The sequence below is a fragment of the Polypterus senegalus genome, chromosome 6 (assembly GCF_016835505.1).
Source record: "Polypterus senegalus isolate Bchr_013 chromosome 6, ASM1683550v1, whole genome shotgun sequence".
NCBI lineage: Eukaryota > Metazoa > Chordata > Cladistia > Polypteriformes > Polypteridae > Polypterus > Polypterus senegalus.
The window spans coordinates 31,679,586-31,706,605 of record NC_053159.1 but is presented as its reverse complement, the minus strand read 5'-3'; the positions used below and the strand labels follow the sequence as shown (position 1 = coordinate 31,706,605).

Below are 27,020 nucleotides of genomic sequence, written 5' to 3'. Positions count from 1 at the left end.
TTGAAGGTTGTCATCCTTCTAAGAAAGTATAGTCGGTTCTGTCCTTTCTTACAGAGAGCATCAGTATTGGCAGTTCAGTCCAATTTATCATCCAGCTACACTCCCAGATATTAATCGGTCTGCTCCCTCTGCACACAGTCACCTCTGATGATCACGGGGTCCATGAGGGGCCTGGGTCTCCTAAAATCCACCACCAGCTCCTTGGTTTTGCTGGTGTTCAGTTGTTGGTGGTTTGAGTAGCACCATTTAACAAAGTCCTTGATTAGTTTCCTATACTCCTCCTCCTGCCCACTCCTGATGCAGCCCACGATAGCAGTGTCGTCTGCAAACTTCTGCACGTGGCAGGACTCCGAGTTGTATTGGAAGTCCGATGTATATAGGATGAACAGGACCAGAGAAAGTACAGTCCCCTGCGGCGCTCCTGTGTTGCTGACCACAATGTCAGACCTGCAGTTCCCAAGACGCACATACTGAGGTCTGTCTTTAAGATAGTCCATGATCCATGCTACCAGGTATGAATCTACTCCATTTTCTGTCAGCTTGTCCCTAAGGAGCAGAGGTTGGGTGGTGTTGAAGGCGCTAGAGAAGTCCAGAAACATAATTCTTACAGTACCACTGCCTCTGTCCAAGTGGGAGAGGGATCGTGTAGCATATAGATGATGGCATCCTCTGCTCCCACCTGCTCCTGGTATGTAAACTGCAGAGGGTCGAGGGTGTGGCAGACCTGTGGCCTCAGGTGGTGAAGCAGCAGCCGCTCCATTGTCTTCATCACATGTGACGTCAGAGCGACAGGCCAGAAGTCGTTCAGCTCACTAGGACGCGATATCTTTGGGACTGGGGTGATGGAAGATGTTTTCCAAAGCGTCAGAACTCTCCCCTTTTCCAGGCTCAGGCTGAAGATGCGCTGTAGAGGACTCCCCAGCTCCAACGCACAGGCCTTCAGCAGTCGTGGCAATACTCCATCTGGACCCGCTGCTTTCCTGGCACAAAGTCTCCTCAGCTCTTTGCTTACCTGGGCTGCCGTAATTGTGGGTTGGAGGAAACTCTCTCCTATGCTGGTATCAGCAGAAGGATGAGTGGAGGGTGCAGTACTCTGAGGTGAGAGTGGGTTAGGGTGGTAAAACCTGTTGAAGAAGTTGTTCATCTGGTTTGCTCGCTCCATGTCTTTCTCAATGGTGGCACCCCACTTTGAGCTGCAGCCAATGATGATCTTCATCCCATCCCACACTTCCTTCATGCTGTTATTCTGCAACTTCTGCTCCAGCTTTCTCCTGTACTGCTCCTTCACTGGACTCGGAGTTCCTTCTGCACGTGCTTGAGCTCATGCTGATCACTGCCTTTAAAAGCACTTTTCTTCTGGTTCAAAAGGCCCTTGATGTCACTTGTAATCCATGGCTTGTTGTGAGCATAGCAGTGTACTGTTCTTACTGGAACTACAATGTCCATACAGAAGTTGATATAGTCAGTAGTGCAGTCAACAACCTCCTCAATGTTCTCACTATGTGACCCCTGCAGGATATCCTAGTCCGTAGTTCCAAAGCAGTCTCTCAGAGCCTGCTCTGCCTCAGGGGACCACTTCCTGAATGAGCGTGTGGTGGTAGGTAGCACTCTCACTCACTTTGTAGTGAGGCTGAAGCAGAACCAGGTTATGATCTGCTTTCCCAAGCGCAGGCAGCGGGGTGGTGCTGTATGCATCTTTAAAGTTTGCATACAGTAGGTCGATAGTCCTATTTCCCCGGGTTTTTTCAATCCACATACTGGGAGAAGGCAGGTAATGTTTTGTCCAGTGTCACATGTGCGATTAGCACAAGCGCCTCAGGGTGCTGTGTTTGTAACTTAGCAACTGCGGAATGGATGACATCACCCGCTATCTCCATGTTTGCCCGAGAAGGGATGTAAATAATAACAACAATAACGTGTCCAAACTCTCTGGGCGAGTAATAAGGACGCAAACTTACGGCCAACAGTTCGATGTCCCTGCAGCAAGTGGAGATTTTAACATTTACATGTCCAGAGGTGCACTATCTTGAATTGACGTAGAGAGTGACTCCCCCTCCTTTCTGCTTCCTGCAGGTACTTGCGTCTCTGTCCGCTCTAACTGTGCTAAACCCGGGTAGCTCCACGTTAGCATCTGGGATGTTAGTTGTTAGCCACGTTTCACTAAAACACAGCAAACTGCATTCTCTGTAGGTCCTGACATTTTTCACCAGCACAGCCAGTTCGTCGATATTATTTGGTAGTGAGTTCAAATTTCCCAGGATCACAGAAGGCACCGAAGGTTTGTAGCGGCACTTTCTCGCTAGACGCTTGGCTTTTATCTTAGCTCCGTCTCTGCTGCCCCAATACCGCCTTCTTACCTCGTCAGGTAAGTAGGGAATCACACCGGCGTGGGCATTTGTTCTCAGCGCTTGAAGTTGACTACTTGAATAGACGAGTCTCGGCGTGTAAGAATCCATGTCCAAGTAGTAAAAGTAGTAAAAAGTGTCCAGGGAACGAGTTCACATAAAAGAAAATGGTAGGAGTGATCAGTGAAATAGAGAAAAATAGAGAAAAAAGGTAGAAAGATAAAGTCATACACAGAGCTGCTGAGATGCTTACAACAATAGAGATTTGGTCCAAAAACCTCTCCTTGAGGAACTTCAACCTTTCATGCATTTGCTTAATTTCACTGATGGTACACTGGATTCAAATTAATGAAGTAATGACTATTCAAACTAGGTGTGCTAGGGTGATGTTTAACAAACATATAGGTTGTGGACACTAGAGGCGCTGTTGCCCCGTTAAACCCACCAGACCACACGGATAAAAGCACCAAGAAGATTCTTTAATAGTATTCTTCATATTAAGTGCACAAAGCACCATACACTCCACATTCTTCTAATAAATCAATAATCACAATAATCAATAACAATAACCAATCCTCCACTCCCAGCAGCTCTGTCACACTCCCTCCCAACTCCAGCTCGGCTTGCTGGTATTCCCAGAGTCCTTTTATAGTCCATGACTCGGAAGTATTCCTTCTCCAGGTCAAACGCCATATCCTCCTTCGTCAAGTATCCTGGAAGTACTGTGGGCTTCCGTCCTTGTGACTTTGAAGTACATCCTTGGTGGAAAAAAATGTAAATCTCCAGGTTCTTTGTGAGCTCCCCCTGGCATCCAACAGGGCTGAGGAAACAGACTCCATGTCCCATGATGCAATAAGGGAATCTGGGGAACCGTTGCCATCAAGGGGAGCTGCCATGTAGCTTCCCGGGGGATGCAGTGCCCTGAAAAGGCTACTCTTTCTCCTTTTTTCTGCTGAGGAATGTCACGGCCAGACTGAAACACCGGCTGTCCATCACAAGGTGTATTGAGGGGTAACCAACAACACTGGTACTTGCATGCTTCAAGGAGAGGTTCAGAAATGGCTAAACCAGCATACTTTGACAGGCATAAAATTATATATTTTTTTCTACAAGGCTATAGTCAGCGAGCAGTAGCACACCAAAGCAAATCGTCATTAAGAAATCTGATAAAACTGCACAAACTGAGGAAGGAAAATGCATTGGGGAACACATAAAGCTATTTGCATCTAATGATCAGTAGTTAAAGGTGACTTCTTTAAGGGACAGAAGGAAATGCAGCAAGATGCTTGGAATCTTGGAGAGCTAACAGGTACCAAAGTTCACGCTTCAACTAAGTGTACAAGTCTTAAAAGAAGTGGAACTGTGGGATGTGTTGCAACTTAAAAATCTTTCTAAAGGTAAGGACCCAAGCAAAAGGGAAGGTAGTATGTCATAGACCAGGAAGCATGAAGTGACAATCAGTGGCAATATGTTTTATGGAGACAAAGACACCTGTATGTGAGGAGAAGAGTTGTTAAGAAGAACATTTATGTTATGTATTATTTAAACATGTTTGATGCACAGTGGTGTCTCTGTCAAAGTATGGGGATTTATTTCACCTAACTGTTTAAGGATCTGGATATAATCGATAGAATGATGATTGTTGAGAAATATACATACATTTTTGTTCATGACGGTTATTAAAATGGGCAAGTCAATTAGATCTGCAGTTGAAGAAAATCTCCTGAGATTTTCTGAGTGACAACCATCATGAACTACAGCAAAAGTGTCAATACATAAGTTTAAACTTAATGTCAGCAACTGTTAAATAGTCAAAATTGTGTGCATGAATTAACTGCAAATATGTTCCATTAGTTTATTTATTAGTAATTTGCATGTGAAGAGTTTGCTGTTTTATTTAGCAGGATGCCAAGTTAGTATAATAAATTGTGAAATTATGATAATGACCAAGACACTGACATTATTGTGATATTATTGTGATAAATGCTCACCTTCTTCAATGGTTTGTATGGATATATGTCATTTTGGATGTTTATGGATATTAGTACAGAGTCTACCTACTTTCTTAAATGTATAGTCGGACAGTGATTATTATTAGTGCAATGTGCGCCCTCTATTGGAATTTTTAGTTGCTGAATGATGTTCAGATATGTTCTTGGTAATATTAGAGTTAAGGGCTTCTCGTTTTATTTTTTTCTCTGCAGACCACACCGGTACTTCATACCTTCAAATATGCATATTCTTCTAATCTTCATAACTCAAATATCTTGTTACCTTTTTATCTTCTCCAACATGCAGATCAGGTTTATTCATCATATGGATTTTTTGTGTTCACAAGGTTCAGTCATCTCGGGCTGAAAAAAATGGAAAAGACATTTGCAGGTAAAACATTTCAGCCATGTAGACTTCATTAGGTGCAGCAATACAAATTTAGAAGAATTAAGAAGTGATGCCTTGTGTTTGAGCTGTGCTGTAATTGTATTTATATAAGGACTTCCATCATATTCATCCTGCCCAGTGTTTGTTGTGATCACCAAGATGATCCAAATGAGCAAAGAAGACATTATGGCAAAAGGGTGACCAGGAAATTGTTAGAACAAAAGGGAAAAGCAAACTCTAAGTCTAAAACCAGACTGGGTACAGGAACGTATTTGGAGCAAAGAATTAAACTGATCATCAAAATCAATTTGTAAAATAAACCCATAGTCACCATTTCTTAGCAAACATTTCTTCTCACTAACTTGTTTAACTTCCATTCACTCCACTTTAAAAAGATCCAGTGCTTGGATAACAAAACATGCACACTGCCATCTTAAACAGTCGGAGTGTGATCACAAGTCTATGACGTGTTCTTTATATCACATGACCAGCAATTGGTATAGTGACTGTAACAATATGGCAGTGGCCATAAAATGATAGTGATAAAATCGCATTGGTTATAGAATAGCAAAACGTAAAATTGTGTCATCAAGATAATAACAAAATCAATAAACCAGTTGAAACAAGCAGATAATTTTCCAAAAATATAGTAAATCCAATCCAGGATAGCAAAAAATATGATTCATGATGGTGTTCTGACTGACAATTCAGAAGCCTTCAACCTTCACAACAGTATCAGACTGGCCACCTTTGAGCCCCATCCTCAGCGTAACTGAAGCTGTATGGGATCACTTGGACAGGGGAAAACATGAAGAGTAGCTAAAGTCAACAGATGAGTTATGGGAAGTTCTGGAAGAAGTTTAGAAGAATTTACCACAGGACTATTTGAAAAAAATATATACACCAGTGTACCAATCTAATTGCTTCAGCATTGCATTCTAAGGGAGGTCAAGCAAAATACTGACTTGGTTTAAAAATACATTCTTGTTACTTTTATTGTACTTTGTATTTATAATAATATTATACAGTGTGTGCTTGTGTTGCATAAGATCTTTGCTCAATAATGTACATTACATATAAAGATGAAACAAGAAATGCAACAGTTGCCTGAGCCCACTGAAGAAGCAATACAAATTGTGTGGTTAGGAAGTGTAATTTGTCCACCACATAAAAGCCTGTTAAGTGTCATTGTACTACCCTTTGTTTAGGTAGAACAATGCCTGATCAGGTCACGTTAGGTCTTCACAAAAAGCTTATTTCACAGCAAAATACGGTGACAACAAACAGCAGTGGGTTTCATTGACCTTACAGCAGCAAATGACACTATCTGAAAAAATACTGTTCTTCAAGCTCACTAAAGTAAACCCATGCCTCATATGTTGTGACCTCATCACTCAACAGTCAACATATCAGGGACACGGACATACCACTGTATGCCACAATGAGAATCACCACAGGTACCATGCACTTTACACCTGCTGAGTGGCTTCCTGACCTCATTAACATTGCCCACCACATCTCCAGTACAAACAAGCATTACTCCATGAGTACAACAAAATAAGGAAAATTACAAGCTGCCTGTCGAAAATTATATCCTCAATGCTCCATCAATTTAGTGAAGGTCAAGAAAATTATTGCTTCTCCTTGCAGAACAATTTGCTGCAACAGAGTTCAATCTGCAATAAGTGTGGGAGGAAGCCTGGGCTAACAGCAACTGAAATAGCCCCATTAAGAACACAATGAAGACCAACCATTCAAGACATTTCCAGTTGCCATGTAATGCATTGTGCAATCTCAACCAACATCAAACAGCACAGCAGGGTTATGTTGCAAAGGTCAATTAGGTTCTTTCCACCAACCCTATTTGTAACTGTGCACATTTGGAACAGATCACATATTGTTGGATTGCTCCATGTTATCATATCAGGGCAACATGAGCGACATTGCCAACCTGAAGGACAAAGCCAGGTTTGGATTACTGTCTGGATTATTCAGTTATATATGTGAAGACAATGAGACAAATATCATTTTGAATTCACTTTTTGCAATTTTTGTAAAATGTATCAATAAATAAACAGCAACACAATGCCATACCTACTCAGTCTGCTGTTTTTTTTCCAGAATGCACTGGATGTCAACTGAATCAAAAGGGAGGGCATTCTGAAAGTATGTACATTATGTCATATGCAAGACATTACCAATTACGTCGCTCCACTGTGTTCTAATTTTAGGCAGTGAATAGAAGTTCATTACAAAAATGATAAAACATTATAAACTAAACTATGTATTAAAAACACCAATGATTAGTAATACACATTTGAATTATGTAATTCATCTCCATACAGTTATGTTTATTTTCTTTTTGGTAGTGACGGAATGTTTTTTAACATATGTAAGCTGCTGCATTCTTAGTTATACAATCATTTAAATTAATCAGATACATTTTTCATTTAAAAACAGTACATTAAAAGCTACAATGTCTATTAACAAATGAAAACAATTTAATAATATGTTATTGTGGTGGGTGGCACAATGGCGCAGTGCTGCTTCTCAGTAAACAGACTTTGGTTTGTCTTCCAGGTGCTTCCTGCATAGAGTTTGCATGTTCTTGTGGTGTCCACTTGGATTTCTTCTAGCTGCTCTGGTTTCCTCCCACAGTCCAAAGACGTGCAGATTAGGTGGATCAGCAATGCTAAATTGATCCTAGTATGTCTGTGTATGTGTGTGTTTAGCCTGTGATGGACTGGTGCCCTGTCCAGGTGTTTATCCTGTCTTGTGCTCAATGGTTGCAGGGTTAGGATTAAGCTGTCCTGTGACCCTGCTCTGGTTAAGCAGGTTTGGAAAACTAATAGATGATTATTGAGGTGTGTTTTCTACTTATTTAATTTCTGCACAATAGTGTCATGTGCAGGAAGACTGGTGGCAGTGCCCCACTTGCACTAAATACAGAAACACCTATTTTTATATACTAACTAAATTTTTGCATAAATGTGGAAAAACAACCAATAGAGCATCTGTGTTTGTGACATTATTCAAAGCATATATTAAAGTAACTGATTATTGTTTATTTTTACTGTTCACAACAGATGCCTTATAGTCCCATGATCAACCTGGTCCTACACTGTGCTTCTCAGGTATGGCCTGAAGGTTTAAAAAAAATAAGGACAAGAGACATCCTCCTTAATAAAAAGATAAGTGCCTGTATCTGTCTGTCCATCCAGTTGCTATGTTTATCATTCCAAAAGCTGGAACATCACAAACAGTAACACTGAGTTTGCGACTCTCGTACCAAATGGCATTTAACAGAGACATGCATTGAATGGTGGGTGTACTGCAAATATTAACACTGAGGTCTACATGGATTACTTAGATTTCAGACCATCTTAGACAGGTAGCATAATTACTGAATAGACAAAACAAAAAGAGTAACCAAATGATCTTTGCAGGATATATAAATGTCTTAAGGAAATACTTTCCTCCAGATTAGAAACAGGTTTAGAATTGGATGTATCAGTAAATACGTCCTCTTTGGAGACTGCAAAACTACATTCTGACACATCTACCATAAATGTTTAAAAGAATCATCCAAAGTGCGAGTATAGAAGGATGTAAGAAAAAACTGCACATAGAACTCAGTCACCCTGAAAATCATAGCGCGTATACCACACAAATAACATCTACGCCTCACTTGCTTTTTCTCTTCTTACCAGCCTTCACACCAAGCTGACACTTCTATATCTAATGTATCTAATTCTATCGTTCATCACTGTCAACCGATGGTCAATTCAAGGATGGGACAGTTGACATTGCGTATCAACAACCAAGCCAAGAAGTCTTAGAAATTGCCTGCAGAGGTTAGAAGCAGTATTTTGCCAAGGCACAGATCTGGAGAAGGCCACAACAACAACATTTCTGGAGCATTGCTGGCTTCCAAGAGCTCAGTGGTCTCCATAGTTCTTAAATGGAATAAGTTTAGAACAATCACAACTCTTCCTAGAACCGGCCAACCAGCAAAACTGAGAAACAGGAACAAAATGACTTTTGTAAGAGAGGTGACCAAGAACCTAATGGTCTCTCTGTCTGAGCCCCAAAGAACCTATGCATGGGAGAAAGTTCCAGAAGAGCAATCACTACTGCAACACTATACTAATCTAGGCTTTATGGCAGAGTGACCAGATAACACATGAAAGCCTGCATGAGGTTTGCAAAAAGGCACCTAAAGGACACTTAGACAATGACAAACAAGATTCTCTGTACTGATGAAACCAAGATTAAATTGTTTAACCTCAATTCTAAGCATCACACCTGGAGGAAACAAGATACCACTCATGGCCTGGACAGTACCATTCCAATGGTGAAGCATGGTGGTGACAGCATCATTCTGTGGGGTTATTTTTCAGTGGCTGGGGACTAGACAAATTAAGGAAAAGCTGAACAAAACAAAGTATGGTGATATCCTTAATGAAATCCTGCTTCTGAGAGCTCTGGATCCTGGACTGGGTCAATAGTTCACCTTCCACCAAAACAATAACGCTAAGCAGAAAGCAAAAACAACTCGGGAATGACTTAGAGACAACTCTGTGAATATCCATAATAGGCCCAGCCAGGACCTCTACTTGATCCCAACTGAACATCTCTGGAGAGACCTGAAAATAGCTGTCCACCAACAGTCTCCATCCAACCTGGTAGAGCTTGACAGGATCTGCAGAGAAAACTGGCAGAAAATCCACAAATCCAGATGAGCAAAACTTGTTGTGTCAAGCCCAAAAAGACTTTTTAAGGTATAATCACTGACAAAAGCGCTTCAACTTGGTACTGAGGAAAAGGGTCTGACTTTGTGTCAATGTTGCAATTCATTTTTTTATTATTTTTAATAAATTGAGAAAACTTCTAAAATCCTGTTTTCACTTTGTCATTCTAGGGCATACAGTGCTTCATGAAGGAAATATGAATTAAATGATTTTAGCATAAAGCTGCTACATTACAAAATGTGAAAGAGTTAAGGGGCTTAAATATATATATTTTGAAGGTGCTGCAAATTCTTGGGACCACTAATGTGATAACATGATGATCTCCTCCCTGCTTAAAAACTTAGCTACAAAATTCTTGTTGAGCATTTATTTACTTATTTGCTTTCTACTGCCTGAAACCCTCTCTGTGACTGTTGTGCAACGTAAAACTTAATTCAGTCTTCCAGATGAAACCAGAGATAAAGGAGATTGAAAAAAACACTGTATGCAGACAATATGGTGCTTTATATATTACACCCACAATTATCTCTGCCTTTAGGACACATGAGGAGAATTTCATAAGATTTTTGGTTTCTAAGGGTGTACTCAAAATAGGTAAGTTTGTTCCATACTGTGCCCGAGCCAAACACTTCTTTAAAAAATTAAACCCAATTATAACATCATTCATCTGGAATTTGAACAGGCCACACATTTGAAATGTGACTCTATAAAGACCTAAAGCAGAAGGTGTCATGGCACTACCTAACTTTCAATTTTATTACTGGGCGGCACATATAGGCACAATAAAATTTTACAAATCAGTAGAAATGTATGAATACACAGTGGTCTGGCTTGCTATGGAAAAGAAATCCTGCTCTGAATTTTCCTTATATGTGCTGCATTATGCTCCATTCAATACTAACAATTGTTAATTTACCAGTTGTCCACCAATTACTTAAAACACTGAAGTGATGTAGGACTCATTTCATAGTAGAAAAGCTCTTATTAGATGCTTCTATACAGGTTAATGATAATAGTCTTTTTCCACTACCTCAAACCTACTAAGTGTTAGGGTACATTTAACTTTATGTAGACAACATATTTGCATCTTATGAACAATTATGATCATCATCATATACTTTATTAAATTACACTCAAAATGTATCTTTTCAGCCACACTTTCTTTAAATATGCAAATCAGAAATTTTGTTAAAAGAAACATACCTAACTTTCCACATACCAATCCCAGAGGTCATACTGGTTAGCCTTGATGAAGACTCAGAGAGCATTTTACCAATATATCATTTTTTTTCAAAGAATTTACCCTTCAAAGAGCCTAGGGAATGGTGGAAAAGAGACACTTCATTCGGCATCTCAGAAAAGGACTGGAACTCAGCCGTACATGGAATACTTTCTAGATGTACATGTGCCAAGTATTCTAAAATTAAGAAAAGGTCTTTGATGGATTACATTTATCTTTTTTAAATTTGTCATAAATGTACCCAGGGCAACACCAAACCTGCCAGTGCTGCCATCTAGTTCCAATTTCACAAGGCTATATGTTTTGAGAATGTACTAAACTAACATCATTTTGGACAAAAAATCTTTACATACTTCACAGACAGCCTCAGTGCTACAAGCACTCCTAGCCCATTAAGAGCAATACTTAGTATACTCCCAAACGGCATTACAGTGCACAGGGATAAGTCAATTGTAGCAGTCTTTACCAAACTATTAGTGCGCAGACTGACCTCGCACAACTGGAATCACAACCTACCTCCTATACCTCAGTGGGAAAGTGATGTTCTGTATTATCATAAATAAGAAAAAAATCAACAATATTATTTTAGAATAAGCATGCTGAATCTGTGGTTGACTCTTACATTATTAAGCATTGTATCATATTTTAAAACGTTAGACTTTTTGCTTGAATTTGTTTTTTTGCTCTTTCTCTTGGGTGGGGATTGAATTTTGCTTTGTTTTGAAGTAGATATTGTATCTTTTTGAAGTAGATATTGTATCTGTCTTTATTATTTATTTAATTGAGTACTAGGTCATTGTAATGTTAATGGTTTTTGAAAATGAAATAAAAATAATAATTCAGTCAGGGGTGGCACGGTGGTGCAGTGGTAGCGCTGCTGCCTCGCAGTTAGGAGACCCGGGTTCGCTTCCCAGGTCCTCCCTGCGCGGAGTTTGCATGTTGTCTGCGTGGGTTTCCTCCGGGCGCTCCGGTTTCCTCCCACAATCCAAAGACATGCAGGTTAGGTGGATTGGCGATTCTAAATTGGCCCTAGTGTGTGCTTGGTGTGTGGGTGTGTTTGTGTGTGTCCTGCGGTGGGTTGGCACCCTGCCCAGGATTGGTTCCTGCCTTGTGCCCTGTGTTGGCTGGGATTGGCTCCAGCAGACCCCCGTGACCCTATTCGGATTCAGCGGGTTAGAAAATGGATGGATGGATGAATTCAGTCAGCAATCATGAGTCAAGTGAACTACAATGTAACAATCATCAGACTTGCAAAACGTTATGGTTAAATTGTTCAAAGGAAAAAGGACAGGACATAAATTGTCAGCTCAGTCCTTTCTTTATTCAGGCTTAATTTCTGCTGTGCTAAAAAAAAACAGGCTCCAAACTCCTATTTGAACTTTCCCAAGCTTACATCCCGAAGGTGAAAACCTCTATAAACAACACATATGAAGCTCTTTTTCTTTTTAAGTTTTATTTAAGCTAGTTATGTTATTTGTATGTGATGTTATGTTCCATTATAAGCAGCTCCAAATCTACCAAGTCAAATTCATATACATTAAGTACTGGTGAATAAAAGTGATTCTGATTTAACTGGTGCTAATAATGTATTCATTTCTTCTGCTCAGTTATTCTCCCGTGGAATTAAAACTGGAATTCCAAGTGGAAAAACTTGAATAGACTTGGGGAGAACTTGTAAACCCCACACAGAAATGTTCAGGTGCAGGACTGCTAAGCAAGTGGCCTGGTGATTACCGGTATTTCTCAGTAATTCTTCCAAATGCGTTTGCTATGAAGGATTATGAATAAAGCACCCGTTATTTATTAATCATGGCGAATTGCTTCATATACAGTATCTCTTCGCAAATACATGGTATTTATAAAACTCCAAAAATCACTCTTTCAAGTTCTACTAAACGTTTATGAAATACGGACCCATTATACGAGTGCTTTCGTTGCTAGCTCGTATTAGGCTGCAATGAAAATCTGTAGAAATGGTAGATTCCTGAGTTTGTCATTTCGCAGGTCAAAGCTAGACGTATATTTCTTACTAAACTAGAATCCATTTATTTATTAGGCTAGAATTAGATTGAAGCACAAATACAATCGTGATTGAATTTCAAAACCGTGTAGATGTCAAACTGGTCAGCCAGTCGCAAATCCCACGAAATCATGGCGAGAGCGCAATTCCTCCACGCGCCTGCGCCAATTCTACGTCATGAGTGTGCGCGCGCTCTACCTGTCTGTTTGGTTTGCCTAAACAAGTTTGAAAGTGGAGCAGGGGACGACTAATGAATTATTGTGGGGCAGTCAAGACAGCAAGGTGTATAGATGTGTGTACTTGTGCATGCGATTTATATTTTATATATGCAAACTAACTGACTGTGTTAGCGAATTAGATGGATGAGTACAAATAAAGAGACGTCAGTATTTTGCATGTTGTCGCTTATTAGTGCACCAGATTGACAAAGGCACCTGGAGTGTGGAAGTGAAATGGTTAAAAACATTATCCTGAAATAGCATTACGGACTCAACAAATGAAACAATTAGAATCATAAACTGCTTTTGAGTTTTTTCCTGAAACTTACAGAGGTGTTTGCACCACGAGGGCATCAGATCGCAGCATTTTTTGGCTGCTGCAGGAAGGGATGCTGCTTTTCTTCATTTTTTTTCGTAAGGTGCAGTCGCAAAAAACGGTAATGCTGGAAAAAATTTGAATGACTCCGCTGGATTACTTATGTACGGTGCTGGTTTGCCTTGGAAATGTGCATAAGTTGTGTCGCACTTATTATTCAAGAGCACGGAGAAAGTGACGCAAACTAAAATTCTGAACTTATTTTGTTTCCAAAACACCGGTCAGAGAGGCGGCGAAGAGTGAACTTACCTAGAATTTGTGACGATACGCCATTGGAAACAGACGAGGAGATTTTTGCACTTTAAACACTGGATGCTAAAGATCGCCAAAAGGTTGCACCGGGCCACTGAATCCTCGTCGTTTCTTACAGGGAGTCGCCGATCTGAGCAGGCCGCGCTCCGGTGTGAATTTCCAATAGATGGCACCTCGGCTGCAGCTGGAGAGAGCCGCTTGGCGTTGGGTCGAATCAGTCCGACCCGAGGATGTCACAGCCGAGAATATCGAGACGGCGTACCGTGTACTGTTAGAGGGATGCAAAAGAGGGGCGTGCAGGTAAGAATTATGGGGCAAATACTGCGTAATTGAATGTACGCCGCTTGTCACGTAGTCAACTGCACACAACTGTCGTTTATGAATTAAGAATTTGTAGAGGCTTGGCTGTTATATTTACAGTACGGAACATAAACATTCGATTGTTGCTTGTCACGTGGAAGTTAATTATTTTTGAGTCTGAAGTCTAATTGTGCTTTGAAGTGCTTGCATGCAGTGTACTCAGTAAGTATCTGGGCAGTGATCTAGGAATTGATCTTTTGCCATCTGTGCTGGGTTTTAGATTTTAAACTAAAACAACGGACATTGAGAGCAAAGTACCTGACTGTTACCAGTTATTTCTGAAAACTTTTATGCATTAATGGCACTTTTTGCACACTGTAAATTTCAACATGCTTCAAGACAGCTAAAGTATTGATTAAAATGAACGTAAATCAGTACTGTAAAACATTTGGCTAAAGATTGTGAGCCCCTGCTATTAGCTGCCTCTTAGACTGCATTCATAATGGCTAAGGCGGTACAACACCCTAGTATTACAGACTGCTGTGATGAAATGCTTTGCAAGGCCTCCGCTTCAGTTGTATTAGATGATGTTTGCTTTTGTGGAGATGGAGGGTGCCCTGGCTTAAGTCTTCTTTTCAGAAACAAAAAATCTGAGCTAGCAAAAGCCACCCTAATTCAAAGTGGGGGGTGTTCATAAGAAATGTAATGATTTTACTTCATGATGTAAAAGTACATAATAAACATGAATAGTTGTGTTATATATTTGTAATCTTAAAATGTGTGCTTTAATTTAAAATGTTTAAAGTCTAAGTATTCTCAATTGTAATAGAAATTAGTGATTTGTCACCTGTAAAGGGCTTTATCCCTAGTAAAGGATCAAAAATAACATCTTATTCGTACTCATTGATCTTGAAATAGTCTAAAACGAAACCCCACATGCATATGTTTGACGTGTATTAACCTTCTGGGATTGGATATTAGTGGCTAGGACCAGGGCTGTGGAGTTGGTAGTACACAAACCTTCAATCCTAAATCCTCAATTTATTGTACCTCTGACTTTTGAATTTATGGTTCTAACAACTATGACTCCACTATTTGTAATTATAGTAATATATTTACTATTTTTATTGAAAGCACACTGCACGCAAGATAAAAGGCATTTCATCACTGCTATTGTGAATCATCAGGCTACTTTTTAGCACCCTAACCTGTTAAAAGTTTGTGTTTAAAGGCTATAGAAGCACCTTTGTGGCCTTTTTTAATATTATTAATATTTATTAAATAATACAAAGTGAAAAAATGGTGTCTTTTTATTAAAAGGCTAGAAAAAAATAGTTTAATTGAATTAGTATATGTGAAATTGGAAATTTTAACACATTATATTGTGATAGGTATATTTTTACCCACTCAGAGTCTAGTAACACAATAATTGATTGCGATGCAATGCAACATGTTTGTGATGTCTTATGGATAGTTCAAAAAACGTCCTTCAGCAGGTTTCCGTCTGCCCAAAGAAATCTCACTACGGGGCATTGTTCAGCAAAGGTTTAATGTCCATTTTCTTTTGACCTTGCTTTCAACTAGACTTGCAGCAGAATGCTGTGCTGTGCATGTTCAAACTACCCTTAAACCATCCAAATGTGTTATTTTACATCAGCTTTGATCTGTTATGATTACCGTGTTTTTTCAAAATTTTCAAATTGGCTTTACTTTTTCATTTACCATCATATATAATACATTTTTGCTTTGTACCCTCCCTCACCATAATCTATCGTCTGTGGAGGAGGAGCGAAAGCTTTAGATTTGTCAAAAATTTCGATCTCCGTTTTTTGACAGATCTTGACGTTTGTCAACGTTTCAGCTTCACCAGATACCGAAAACATCAATATCTCGATGATGTGTGTGTATCTGGGTGGCACATTTTCTTGAGGATGGTCTAGAGTGAAAATGGTTGGGTGGAAAAATACCAAACTCAAAACTTTACCCAGTTATGAAATAACAATGTGTAACCTGCTGGATGACAGCTTGCTAGCTGCACTCTGGAGGGAAAAAGAAGCTGCATTCAAGTATGAGAGAAAACACCTAGAGAGAGGAGAGCTGAATGTGCAAAATACATACAAACTGGTGGGAAATCAGATATAGTGAAATTTATTTTTGCTACAGAAGTAAATGGATTTGGCAAGTAGATGACTAATCAATAAGGGTATTTGTTTTTAATTATGCATTAAAGGAATACTTCACTCAAAAATATAAATGTTACCCATTGTAATTTGTAGTGATAGCCTAAAAATGTAATCTATTGGGGTTTTTTTTATAAAAAAATAAATGAAGATAACTAAATTTCTGATAGAGCAGTCTATGGTGACCAACGCTGGATAATAGTTAGCAATAGAAAATGTTCATTAAAAATAGAAAAAGAAAGGTCTGCGGTGGACTGGCGCCCTGCCCAGGGTTTTTTTCCTGCCTTGCGCCCTGTGTTGGCTGGGATTGGCTCCAGCAGACCCCCATGACCCTGTAGTTAGGATATAGCAGGTTGGATAATGGATGGATGGAAAAAAAAGGTCACTTATGTTGCCTAATCCACATTTGAAGTCATCCAATCATTTGCTCACAACATAAAACATGGAAAACACCCGAGTATTTAACAGAAGACCATCGTACCTGTACGCAGAGTTCTAGTTGTAGGTAACAAAGGGCTTGGTTGCTAGATGAAAAAGAAGACATGTTAACAAGAAACAACACAATGAAAATTCTTTTATCACCTGATGGATAATAAATACAAATCAAGATAAATGGCTGTGTGGAATGGGAAGAGGAGGGTATACTATGTGAGTGCTATACTTTTTACTTTATACGTTTTGTAGTTTGATGAATAAGAAGTGCAAAATTTTTATTGCTCAGAATTTTTGCTACTGAATACCTTGCTTAAGTCAGAGATTATGTAAATTTCATATTACATAACACAAGGTCAGTCTGTACAGTTACCTCTTGTGTTACGTGGGAGTCCTGTGTCCTTAACCCATATTCTCAAATTCATTGTAGTAATGTACCAGGATGCCACATCGTTTGATGGAAATGAAAATGATCAACCTACAGAGCCCTGAATTCAAAGACGCCCCAAAAATCAGAGTGAAAAAATTATGTGGCAGGCTAGTCCATTTTGACAAAATTAAAGTGCAGCAACTCAAAATTGTACGCATCACTTTGTATGGCCCCTGTGTTCTTGTATACATGCCTGACAACATCGGTGCATGCTTCTAATGAGATGACAGATGGTGTTGTGGGGGATCTCCTCCCAGATCTGGACCAGGGCATCACTGAGCTCCTGGACAGTCTGAGGTGCAACCTGGTGGCATTGGATGGACCAAAACATAATGTCCCAGAGGTGTTCTATTGGATTTAGGTCAGGAAAGTGTGGTGGCCAGTCAATGGTATCAATTCCTTCATCCTCCAGGAACTGCCTGCATACTCTCACCACATGAGGCCAGGAATTGTCGTGCACCAGGAGCCACCGTACCAGCATAGGGTCTGACAATGGGTCCAAGGATTTCATCCTGATACCTAATGGCAGCCAAGGTGCCTTTGTCAAGCCTGTAGCAGTCTGTGTGACCCTCCATGGGTATGCCTCCCCAGACAATCATTAACCCACCACCAAACTGCTCATGCTGAATGATGTTACAGGCAGCATAATGTTCTCCATGGCTTCTCCAGACCCTTTCACTTCTGTCACGTGCTCAGGGTGAACCTGCTCTCATCTGTAAAAAGCACAGGGCACCAGTGGTGCATCTGCCAATTCTGGTATTCTATGGCAAATGCCAATCGAGCTGCATGCTTCTGGGCAGTGAGCTCAGGGCCCATTAGAGGACATGGGGCCCTTGGGTCACCCTCATGAAGTCTTTCTGGTTGTTTGGTCAGAGACATTCACACCAGTGGCCTGCTGGAGGTCATTTTGTAGGGCTCTGGCAGTGCTCATCCTGTTTCTCCTTGCCCAAAGGAGCAGATACTGGTCCTGCTGATGGGTTATGGACCTTCTATGGCCCTCTCCAGCTCTCCTAGAGTAACTGCTTGTCTCCTAGAATCTCCTCCATGCCCTTGAGACTGTGCAGGGAGACACAGCAAACCTTCTGGCAATGACACGTATTGATGTGCCATCCTGGAGAAGTTGGACTACCTGTGCAACCTCTGTAGGGTCCAGGTATCGCCTCATGCTACCAGTAGTGACACTGACTGTAGCCAAATGCAAAACTAGTGAAGAAACAGTCAGAAAAGATGAGGAGGGAAAAATGTCAGTGGCCTCCACCTGTTAAACCATTCCTGTTTTGGGGGTCATCTCATTGTTGCCCCTCTAGTGCGCCTGTTGTTAATTTCATTAACACCACAGCAGCTGAAACTGATTAACAACCCCCTCTGCTACTTAACTGACCAGATTAATACCCCATAAGTTTCATTGACTTTATGCTATACTCTGATTAAAAGTGTTCCTTTAATTCCTTTGAGCAGTATATATATATATATATATATATATATATATATATATATATATATATATATATATATATATATATATATATATATATATATATATATATATGTCTATCTGTCATCCCACAAAAATGTATCCATCACTTACAACTTCTTCAAAATTCTGCTGCCAGGATAATAACCTGTTCTAAATCCACTGAACATATTACACCTATTCTCTCTCAACGTCAGTCTCCCTGTTAACTATAGAATACAATGCAAAATACTTCTCTTAACATTTAAAGCTCTCCACAACCTCACGGATCTCCTCCAGACTGACACTCCCTCTCACTCGCTCAGATCCTCATCTGCAGCTCTACTTTCTCTACCACACATCAGACTCTGTTCTATGCGAGCTTGAGCGTCTCTCATAGTGCTCCTCAACTCAGGAATTCTCTTCTCTCTCATACACGTCCGCTCGATTCAATAACACATTTTCAAACTGCCCTCAAAACTTATCTTTTCAAACTGGCATAACACTTGTGAATTTTGCACTGTTACTACCAGTTATCTTTGTTTGCTAATAATTGCTTTTTGATTTATCATTCTCTTGTTTTAATTTCACTAATGTTTAATTTTATTGTATTGTGCTAAGATTATAAAATGGGATTTTCTAATGGCCAAATATAACCAAAACAATTGTTCAGCCTTACCTATGAAATGTAATCCCCGGGATCTGGTTTGGAGCGGACAGCGGTTTGTACAATCCCAAGCAGCACATTATTCATTACTCCACTCCGCAGCAGTGCCACTCGCAATATGGCAGCGACTTTGACGTATGATGCTGCTGGTCATGCGGCGTCAAGTAATTCTATGTCTGTGTAGATATCAGGCGGTGACGTGACACCAATGGGGTCATGAGAGAGGAGCGGGGAACGTGGTAGTCCAAAGGAGGAATAGGACTCGAGAAAAGCGGCGTGGGTGTGTATGGGAGGCCGCAGGCAGCATGGGGAAGGGTTTGGAGGAGGATGAATAGGAATCGAGAAATGCTGTATGGGCTGCGTGTGGGTGGGATCGGGTTTGAAGAGGAAGCAGGATGAACCAGAAAAGAAATATAAGAGATGATAAGAATGAGGGTCTAGTTTATTTACAAAACATGGTTGTACTTTTCATTTCTGTATTGAATTCAGGCAACTGAATATCTTATTTTTGCAAATTCAATTCATGCTTACTGTGAAGTGCTGGCAAGCTTTTAGAAAAAAAAATTGTTTTATATGTCTCAACTGTAGCTGAATCGATACTGGAGGTTGCATGTCAAATAGTGAAGTTCAAAGAAAATTGGTTTACCAACTTTTCCAACTGAATGGGCTTCATGGGGCTCCAAACATTTCATTAGGGTATGTATCACTGTTTGAAAATACACTGCGGAGCACACGCTGGTATTGACTGAGAGTCTCTAAAATGTTATAATTTGGGCCAGTTTGTTAGAATTTTTTTTTTTTGCTTTAGAGTTTTTGTGTGGGTTCTTGAAAGCTTCATGCTTCAAGGAATAATAAATACATGAGTGCTTTGTATTAATAATGTCACGATCCATCAAAAATTCTTTGATTCATTTTAAGTAAGTTGCAAAGACATTTTGTGGCCTCAACATTTTGTGACTGTTCTGCTAGGACACATTGCACTGATGCTAGGACTTTCTTCCTAAATGGTACTGTACACCAAATTACTGATACTCTACTTTATAACCCCACTTGGCATTCAGTGCATTGTCTGAGATTACAGATGCAACAGTCAAACAACTTAAGCACGAGTCCCATTGTTGAACATTTCTTTTTTATCATTCACTGGATTTTTCATTTTGCTTTTGTAACTGTCTTATATAGATTTTGGGCACAGCTCACCATCTGATATATATATTTTTTTTTCTCTCCATTTTGAGATTTTGTTGGCAGTTTGCTTTCTGAATCATGTATGGTCTAAAATTTGGTGGTAGTCCATGCTATGGTTGTTGACTGCTGATAGATCGTGTTTTGGTACTAATTACAGTTTTACACTTTGCTTTTTTTCTTAATGGCTTCTTTGGTTTAAGAATTTGATCCTTAAATACCTTCAGCGTGTTTACTCATAATGTGGAAGGTCATTTGGTTTTCTTTTCATAACAATTCCACTTTTTTCTCCATGAATAATTTTGATCTAGTTGGTGACAGGCTTTTTTTTTTTGTGGATTTTTGGGTGACATCTGGCTCTTCACTTAATGGCTGTGTCCATAATTTTGTGCTTCAGTTCTGACAGTAGTTTCTGTGGGTTTCAATATTGACCCTGTCCTACAGATTTCCGAATAAACTCATATATCTGCTAGTTCAGTCACCCCATCCAGTTTTACCACTTGGCAGAAGGTAATAAAGGGGCATCGATTAAAATTTAAAAGGTTGGTGCATGTTGCCTATGTTGCAGTCCAGCAGAACTACCCAGGAAAAGGCAACTGCTGTTGCTGAAACTCATTGCCTCTGATTGTGTCCTATTATACAGTTGAAATGGCAGGGCGTTCCTGGTTACATAATTCTTCCACTATTTCTCATCATGGTTATGGTCCAGTGCTGTGTTGTACTGTATATAAGTACAGTACTGTGTTGCCACAATTTGTAAACTTATCAGCATGCAGCACACCACCATAAGTCACAGTCTTGACCAATCTTTTTTCTTTTTCCAGTCTTTTCATGGCATGATAGATGTAGAACTCTGAGTAGAAATCTTCACTGGATCTAAAGTTCAACAAATCTCTCCTCCATTTGCATAATTTTGGACTTGATTTTCTGAGTCCTGACATTTCTTCTCTCAAAAGCTGCCAATGTTCAGGATCATGACCAGAAATTTTTGCTGCATGGAGCTTGTTTTACTCAAAGGAAATGCATTTAATCACCACATGCTTTCACATCACATCTACACTGGAGCACTTTAGCTAAGGCAGCCTTGCACTGTATTGTATGTATTTAAATTAGTAATTATTTTACATTTTACCTTTTAAGTAAAATTTTGTGAGAAATGAATGTTTGTTAATTTATATGTGACACTTTTTATAATCATTACTAGTGGTTATTGGTGAAATTCGGCAAAGTATTTTTGCAGTGAATATGCTTTGTTTGAAAGTGAGCTTGTTCACTAAATATTTTCCTGGAAACTAGCCCGGTGGCTGACTTAGACTAATATTTTTGAAAGCTCCCCTACGGAGCCAGAGTGATGTCACAGAGCTGTAGCAAACAACGTAGGATGTAATAGTCCCCGAGTATGTAACAGTGATCCTAGTACAGGACTAAAATTTTATGGAATACTTGCAAATACAAGAAATGTATGTGTATCTTAAAAGTAATGCCATTTTGTATAGAATTGTATAATTGTATGTGACCTGTGTGTAATACACAAGCCTACCCTAGACTTTCCCATAGAAGAACTGAATAAAGATATAATGTATTTATGTATGTTTGTAACAATCATTTCGATAATTCTGAATAAATTACATGAGTACATAGCATAGATTGACCAGCTGTTACAGCAATACTCAAGTGTTGAAAGTCATTTGTAGAGCTAACTGTGAGTAATTGGAAGAACTCAAGACAATTCAATCATAAAATGTAACAATTTATTTGTTCATAGCTGTTCTTAAAACTGTAAACTACTGTATCCTCTGCAGATACTTTTGTGACAGCTGAGTGAAAACTTTGATGAATACAGTGTCATATCAAGTAAGTAAGGTGTAATGTTGGGAGCATACGCTGATAGCACGTTGCCGTACCCACCACACAGTGAACCACCTGGATTGGGAAATGAGTACAACAGGTGACACCTCAGCACCACACTGGAACAGTGTGTGTTGTTTTTACGGTGACTATAGTGCCAATCATTCACCAACCCTCAAGTGTTTCCCTTGTAAGTCAGAGGACTTGCTTGCAGGGCTGGATGCAGAAGAAGCAATTGCAGGTTAAGGGTCTTGCTCAAGTGCCCAACAGAGTAGAGTGTATCCTTACAGACTAGCAGGATGAGAAATGTACCAGTCATGTGCAAATCTATATCAAAATGTTAAGTAAAACATGTCAGATATATACAGAATAACAATTTTTATTTCAATGCAATGCTTGGCATTATTTAATCAGTGCTTTTGTAAATTTTGGATGTGCTAACTAACCTGAAACAACACCTTCAAATCTGAAACCACATGGGTATGAGTATGTCAAGCCTTTTTAACACCTAATGTGTTAACAATTCCTACTTTGTTACAAATTTCTATTTGTAAGTAGAGATTTTTTTTTAACTAGTCAAAACTATAATTGGAGGTGTCCGATTACTTTTGCCTATTCAGAAATGGAGAAATTTCATTTTAATTCTTCAGAACTGAGGGGTTTTTCTAATTGACCGGTCTTGGGTTTTTCACTTAGAAACATATTTAACTGCATTTTGACTAATCAAGATTAGAATTATGAGTATTTTAATGTATTTGAGTTCAAGATATATAAAATATCATTTTAGTTATCTAAAATACCAAGCTGTCAAAAAATTATTGAAGCTCTTTGGATATGCATTTACAGGTTATCTCGGACTCCATAGAAATCAGTGTGAAATATCCTTCAGTTTTATTTCTCTGGTTCCAATACTAAGTATTCAGAATTATATTTTAGGTATAAAATATTATATTTTACATTATAATGTAATTATGACTAGTAAAAGGAAGATACTCAATTTCAAAACCGTTTCAGTGTTCAAGGTGAAGAAAGAAATGGTTAAAATCCAAACATCCATAAAACAACTTTATGTTAAAGAAAACAAAGTGAACCACAATTATATATTTAAACATTTTTTCATCTTAATGATGCTTAGTTCCGTGTTATGGTTTAACCGTTAAAAATTAGTCCCCTAGAAATTCTCAAACTTAGAATATAATGTCTGTGTAACAGTGAAGTGTACATGGGTACACCTTTTTATAATGGGAGCATTCTTTGAACAGGATCAGTTAAGGACTTGCAAGCAAATCTGCTGCCAGCACAACAAGAAAGGAGAGAACTGCTGGCTGAAACAGTGGAGTTATTGAAAACAGCTGACACAGAAGAATATTTTGAGCCCTTCTGTCAGATTGAAAATATACATCAAGCTGCTTGTTCCATGCACCTGCTTTTGGCATCCAAGTCATTAGTACTTCATGGACATTTAAATTGAAAAGTTTGTACAGTGATCATGAGAAGCTACCCAATCGGAGCACGTATTAAATAACACTCCTCAATGATATACTATATGCTTCCTGCGTGGTGCTTCGCACACTTCAAAGCTCTAACAGCCTGTATTGATTTTTGATTGTTTGTTTTTCTCTGCCTCTCTCACTCTCTCTGACATTCTCTGCTCTTGGCAAAGGGGATGTGAGCAGAGGTTTGTGCTTAGAAGATACGGACGCTCCTCTAAAAATGCTGAAAAGACTACCTTCACATTGATCCCTTCATTGCGGCGGCTTTATCGTGGTGCTTCGTTTACTTAAAAGCCCAAAAGCCCTATAGATTTTTGTATACTTTTCTCTCTCTCTCTGACATTCTCTCCTCCTGACAGCACTCCTTTGAAGAGGAAGATATGTTTGTGTTCTTTTAATTGTGAGAAAGAACTGTCATCTCTGTCTTGTCATGGAGCACAGTTTTAACTTTTGACTGAAGGGTGTTATTTCATGTCTAGAGGGCTCTAATAATGTTAAAAAAACGTATTTAGAAGGTCGTAAACATGTTTTCTATGCTGTAACTGTGAAAATATTAGATTTATAAATAAAGAATCCTACTTCGTGGAAATTCATTTATCTGTCTGGAGCGGATTAACCGCGATAAACGAGGGTTTACTGTATAACTGTGCAGAGAATATTTATAAACCGTGTGGGAGAGTTTCTAAGGGCTTAAAATATACAAAAATAACCATACAAAAATATGGTTTGTACTTCAAAAGATTTTCACCTATTGCGGGGGTTTCTGGAACGCAACCCCTGCGATCGAGGAGGGGTTACTGTATACTAATAATCTTGCAGGGAGTTTCATCTGTCTTTTTCTGAAATACATTACAGTGGAAAAATGTAGTACCCCATCAGTCTATTAATACTAGCAGAATTACTAGTCCAACAGTTTTACTAGCTTTTGAATAGAGGATTACTATCTGTTTCATGTCCTCCAAGTGGATAAAAGTTTATTGTTATTTGCATCTAATAATAACAACATGCTTTATTAAAGGAAAACAAAAAAGTTGTCCCAGCACTAAGTTTTGGCAGATATCATATCTAATTACAAAGTGGAGTGAGTTAGTCTAATACCATTTTGATAGCTACAAAGTAGAATACCTAAGAACAGTGCTTAATAGTCTAATAAATTTAGGCTGAATAGAGTTCTATGGTCAGTAGTATCAAAAGCTGGGCTCAAGTCAACTGGCGTAATGAATATAGCATTTCTCCTTCAGATCTACTACAAGAAGCTTTGACCTGCTACAACTCTATAATTGGATTAAGTAGGTTTAGAAAGTGGATGGATAGATGGGGTTTGTACCAGACCTCAATGTTTTGTAAGTGTTGTGGTTATTTAGGGTAAGATTTGAGTTGATGCTAAAGTACGACTTTCTTTAATACTTGCATCCATATCTAGTTTTGATTTCTTTTTTTTTTTTCTTTTTTTTTTTTAAAGTGAGAATAACTGTTTGAATCTTGGATAATGTCATTCATTACTGACATTTTGTGTGCAACAACTACTAGTGAAATTTCTTCCATTTAGTTGGAACTCACTGTAAAGAATATATCACTTCTTACTTTACTTCTTTTGCTTTCTGTTTGCATTGTGTCTTATTATTTTGTTAAATAAATAATGACAAACTGATGTTTGCTACCTGAGGTAAGAAGTTTTGGAAGAAAGGCTGGCAGATTATGGCATTATGAATTAAAAAAAATATATATACTTGAATACTGTGTTGTGTTTTAAAAATACTGCCACAGTAAATGACATCTCTGACATCATAGTTCTGCATGTAGTATGTAATATATTTGTAATGATTGATAGATAGATACTTATTAATCCCCAAGGGGAAATTCACACACTCAAGCAGCAGCATACTGATAAAAAACAGCATTAATTAAATAGTGAAAAAAATGCAGGGTGGAGAGTGCAAGGCAGGTATAATGGACAATATCATTGTGTAATGTTAATGTTTACAGCACCCCCAACCCCCCCGCCCCACCCAATGGAATTGAAGAGTCTCATAGTGTGGGGGTGGAACAATCTCCTCAGTCTGTCAGTGGAGCGGGACAGTGACCAGCAGTCTGTCGCTGAAGCTGCTCCTCTGACTGGAGATGATACTGTACAGTGGATCTAGTGGATTCTCCATGATTGACAGGAGTCTGCTCAGCGCCCATCCCTCTGCCACAGATGTCAAAATGTCCAGCTCCGTACCTACAATAGAGCCTGCCTTCCTCACCAGTTTGTCCAGGCGTGAGGCGTCCCTCTTCTTTATGCTGCCTGCCCAGCACACCACCGCATAGAAGAGGGCGCTCGCCCCAACCGTCTATGGTGGATAAGAATTACGTGGGAACTTGCAAATGAAGGATTTGTCATAAACTGAACTTTATTCAAATGCGATTTCTAAAATATTTTTGCAATTTTGGGTCATCATTTCAATACTGACCTTTTGTTAAATTCAGCAGATATTACAAACTGGGACAGTAGAATGAGCTGTTGTTACATTATGCAGTTTTATTGACTTTTTAACAACTTGTTTACTGTAAATTATTTATAAATATTGACCTTGGAAACAAATATTTTTGGAGATGCCAAGACGTGTAAGGTTTTAAACTCTCAAATTGTGTTTTTTTTTTTGGCCAGGGGAAACAATGTTAATACTTTTCAAAGTGATTATTTTTTCCTTTTATTTAGAAGAAACTGCAAAGGAAACCCAAACTGCCTAGTTGGTATAGGCGAGCATATATGGTTAGGAGAAATTGACGAGAATACCTTTCACAACATCGATGATCCTAATTCTGAAAGGAGAAACAAGGTACTATTTGGAGATTATTCTTTAAAACATGCATTATTACCATATTACATTCAAAAAACAATGTAAATGTTTATATTGTGAACAAATATCATTTTGATCTAACAATCTTAAGACTTTCTGTTTTTATACAAAATTATTAGCTATATACAAGTAAAGTTGCCCTATTGTATCAAATTTGTATGTTCATTTATTGCATTAGCATTGCATTTAATTTGATCTTATTAATATATTTAAAATGGCATTTAAATGAACGTGTACTCTATAAATTAAATATCACAGGTAAGATATCTCAATTATTTTTTTTATAATCTAATCTTGTTCAGATTTTAATTTAACTTAGTATAATGACATAGTAATCTTAGGATATTATTCTTAAAGAATTACCACTGCATTAACAGTACCTTTTTCTTAGTAATTTCATTGTTTATTTAGTTTTTATGTTCTCCGTAGTCTGTATAGATTTTTCTGCCACAATCTATAAATTATATTAATTGGTGATTCCTTTTAAAATTAAAAAAAGTTGGCCGCCTTTGAGTTTTGTTGTGGATGTGTGCTGAAGAGAATCCCAAGTTGCACTAGTATTCCACCTAGGGTTGTTTCCTGTATTGCGCGTGATGTTCTTAGGATGT

General features: G+C 38.7%; 1 protein-coding gene across 4 annotated transcripts in view; it reads left to right on the top strand.

Moving 5' to 3' along the window:
• Positions 1-12,928: 12,928 nt before the first annotated feature.
• usp48 (ubiquitin specific peptidase 48) overlaps positions 12,929-27,020 on the top strand; it is a 63,853-nt gene continuing 49,761 nt past the window's right edge. For 2 of the 4 annotated variants that reach the window (XM_039755767.1, XM_039755765.1), the window contains exons 1-2: positions 12,929-13,881; positions 26,271-26,391. In XM_039755767.1, the coding sequence (XP_039611701.1) occupies positions 13,748-13,881; positions 26,271-26,391 (255 nt within the window). In that variant the 5' untranslated portion in view covers positions 12,929-13,747. Of the gene's footprint in view, positions 13,882-22,030; positions 22,083-26,270; positions 26,392-27,020 lie in introns of those variants that run through there. The other 2 variants (XM_039755766.1, XM_039755768.1) reach the window with 2 other exon arrangements.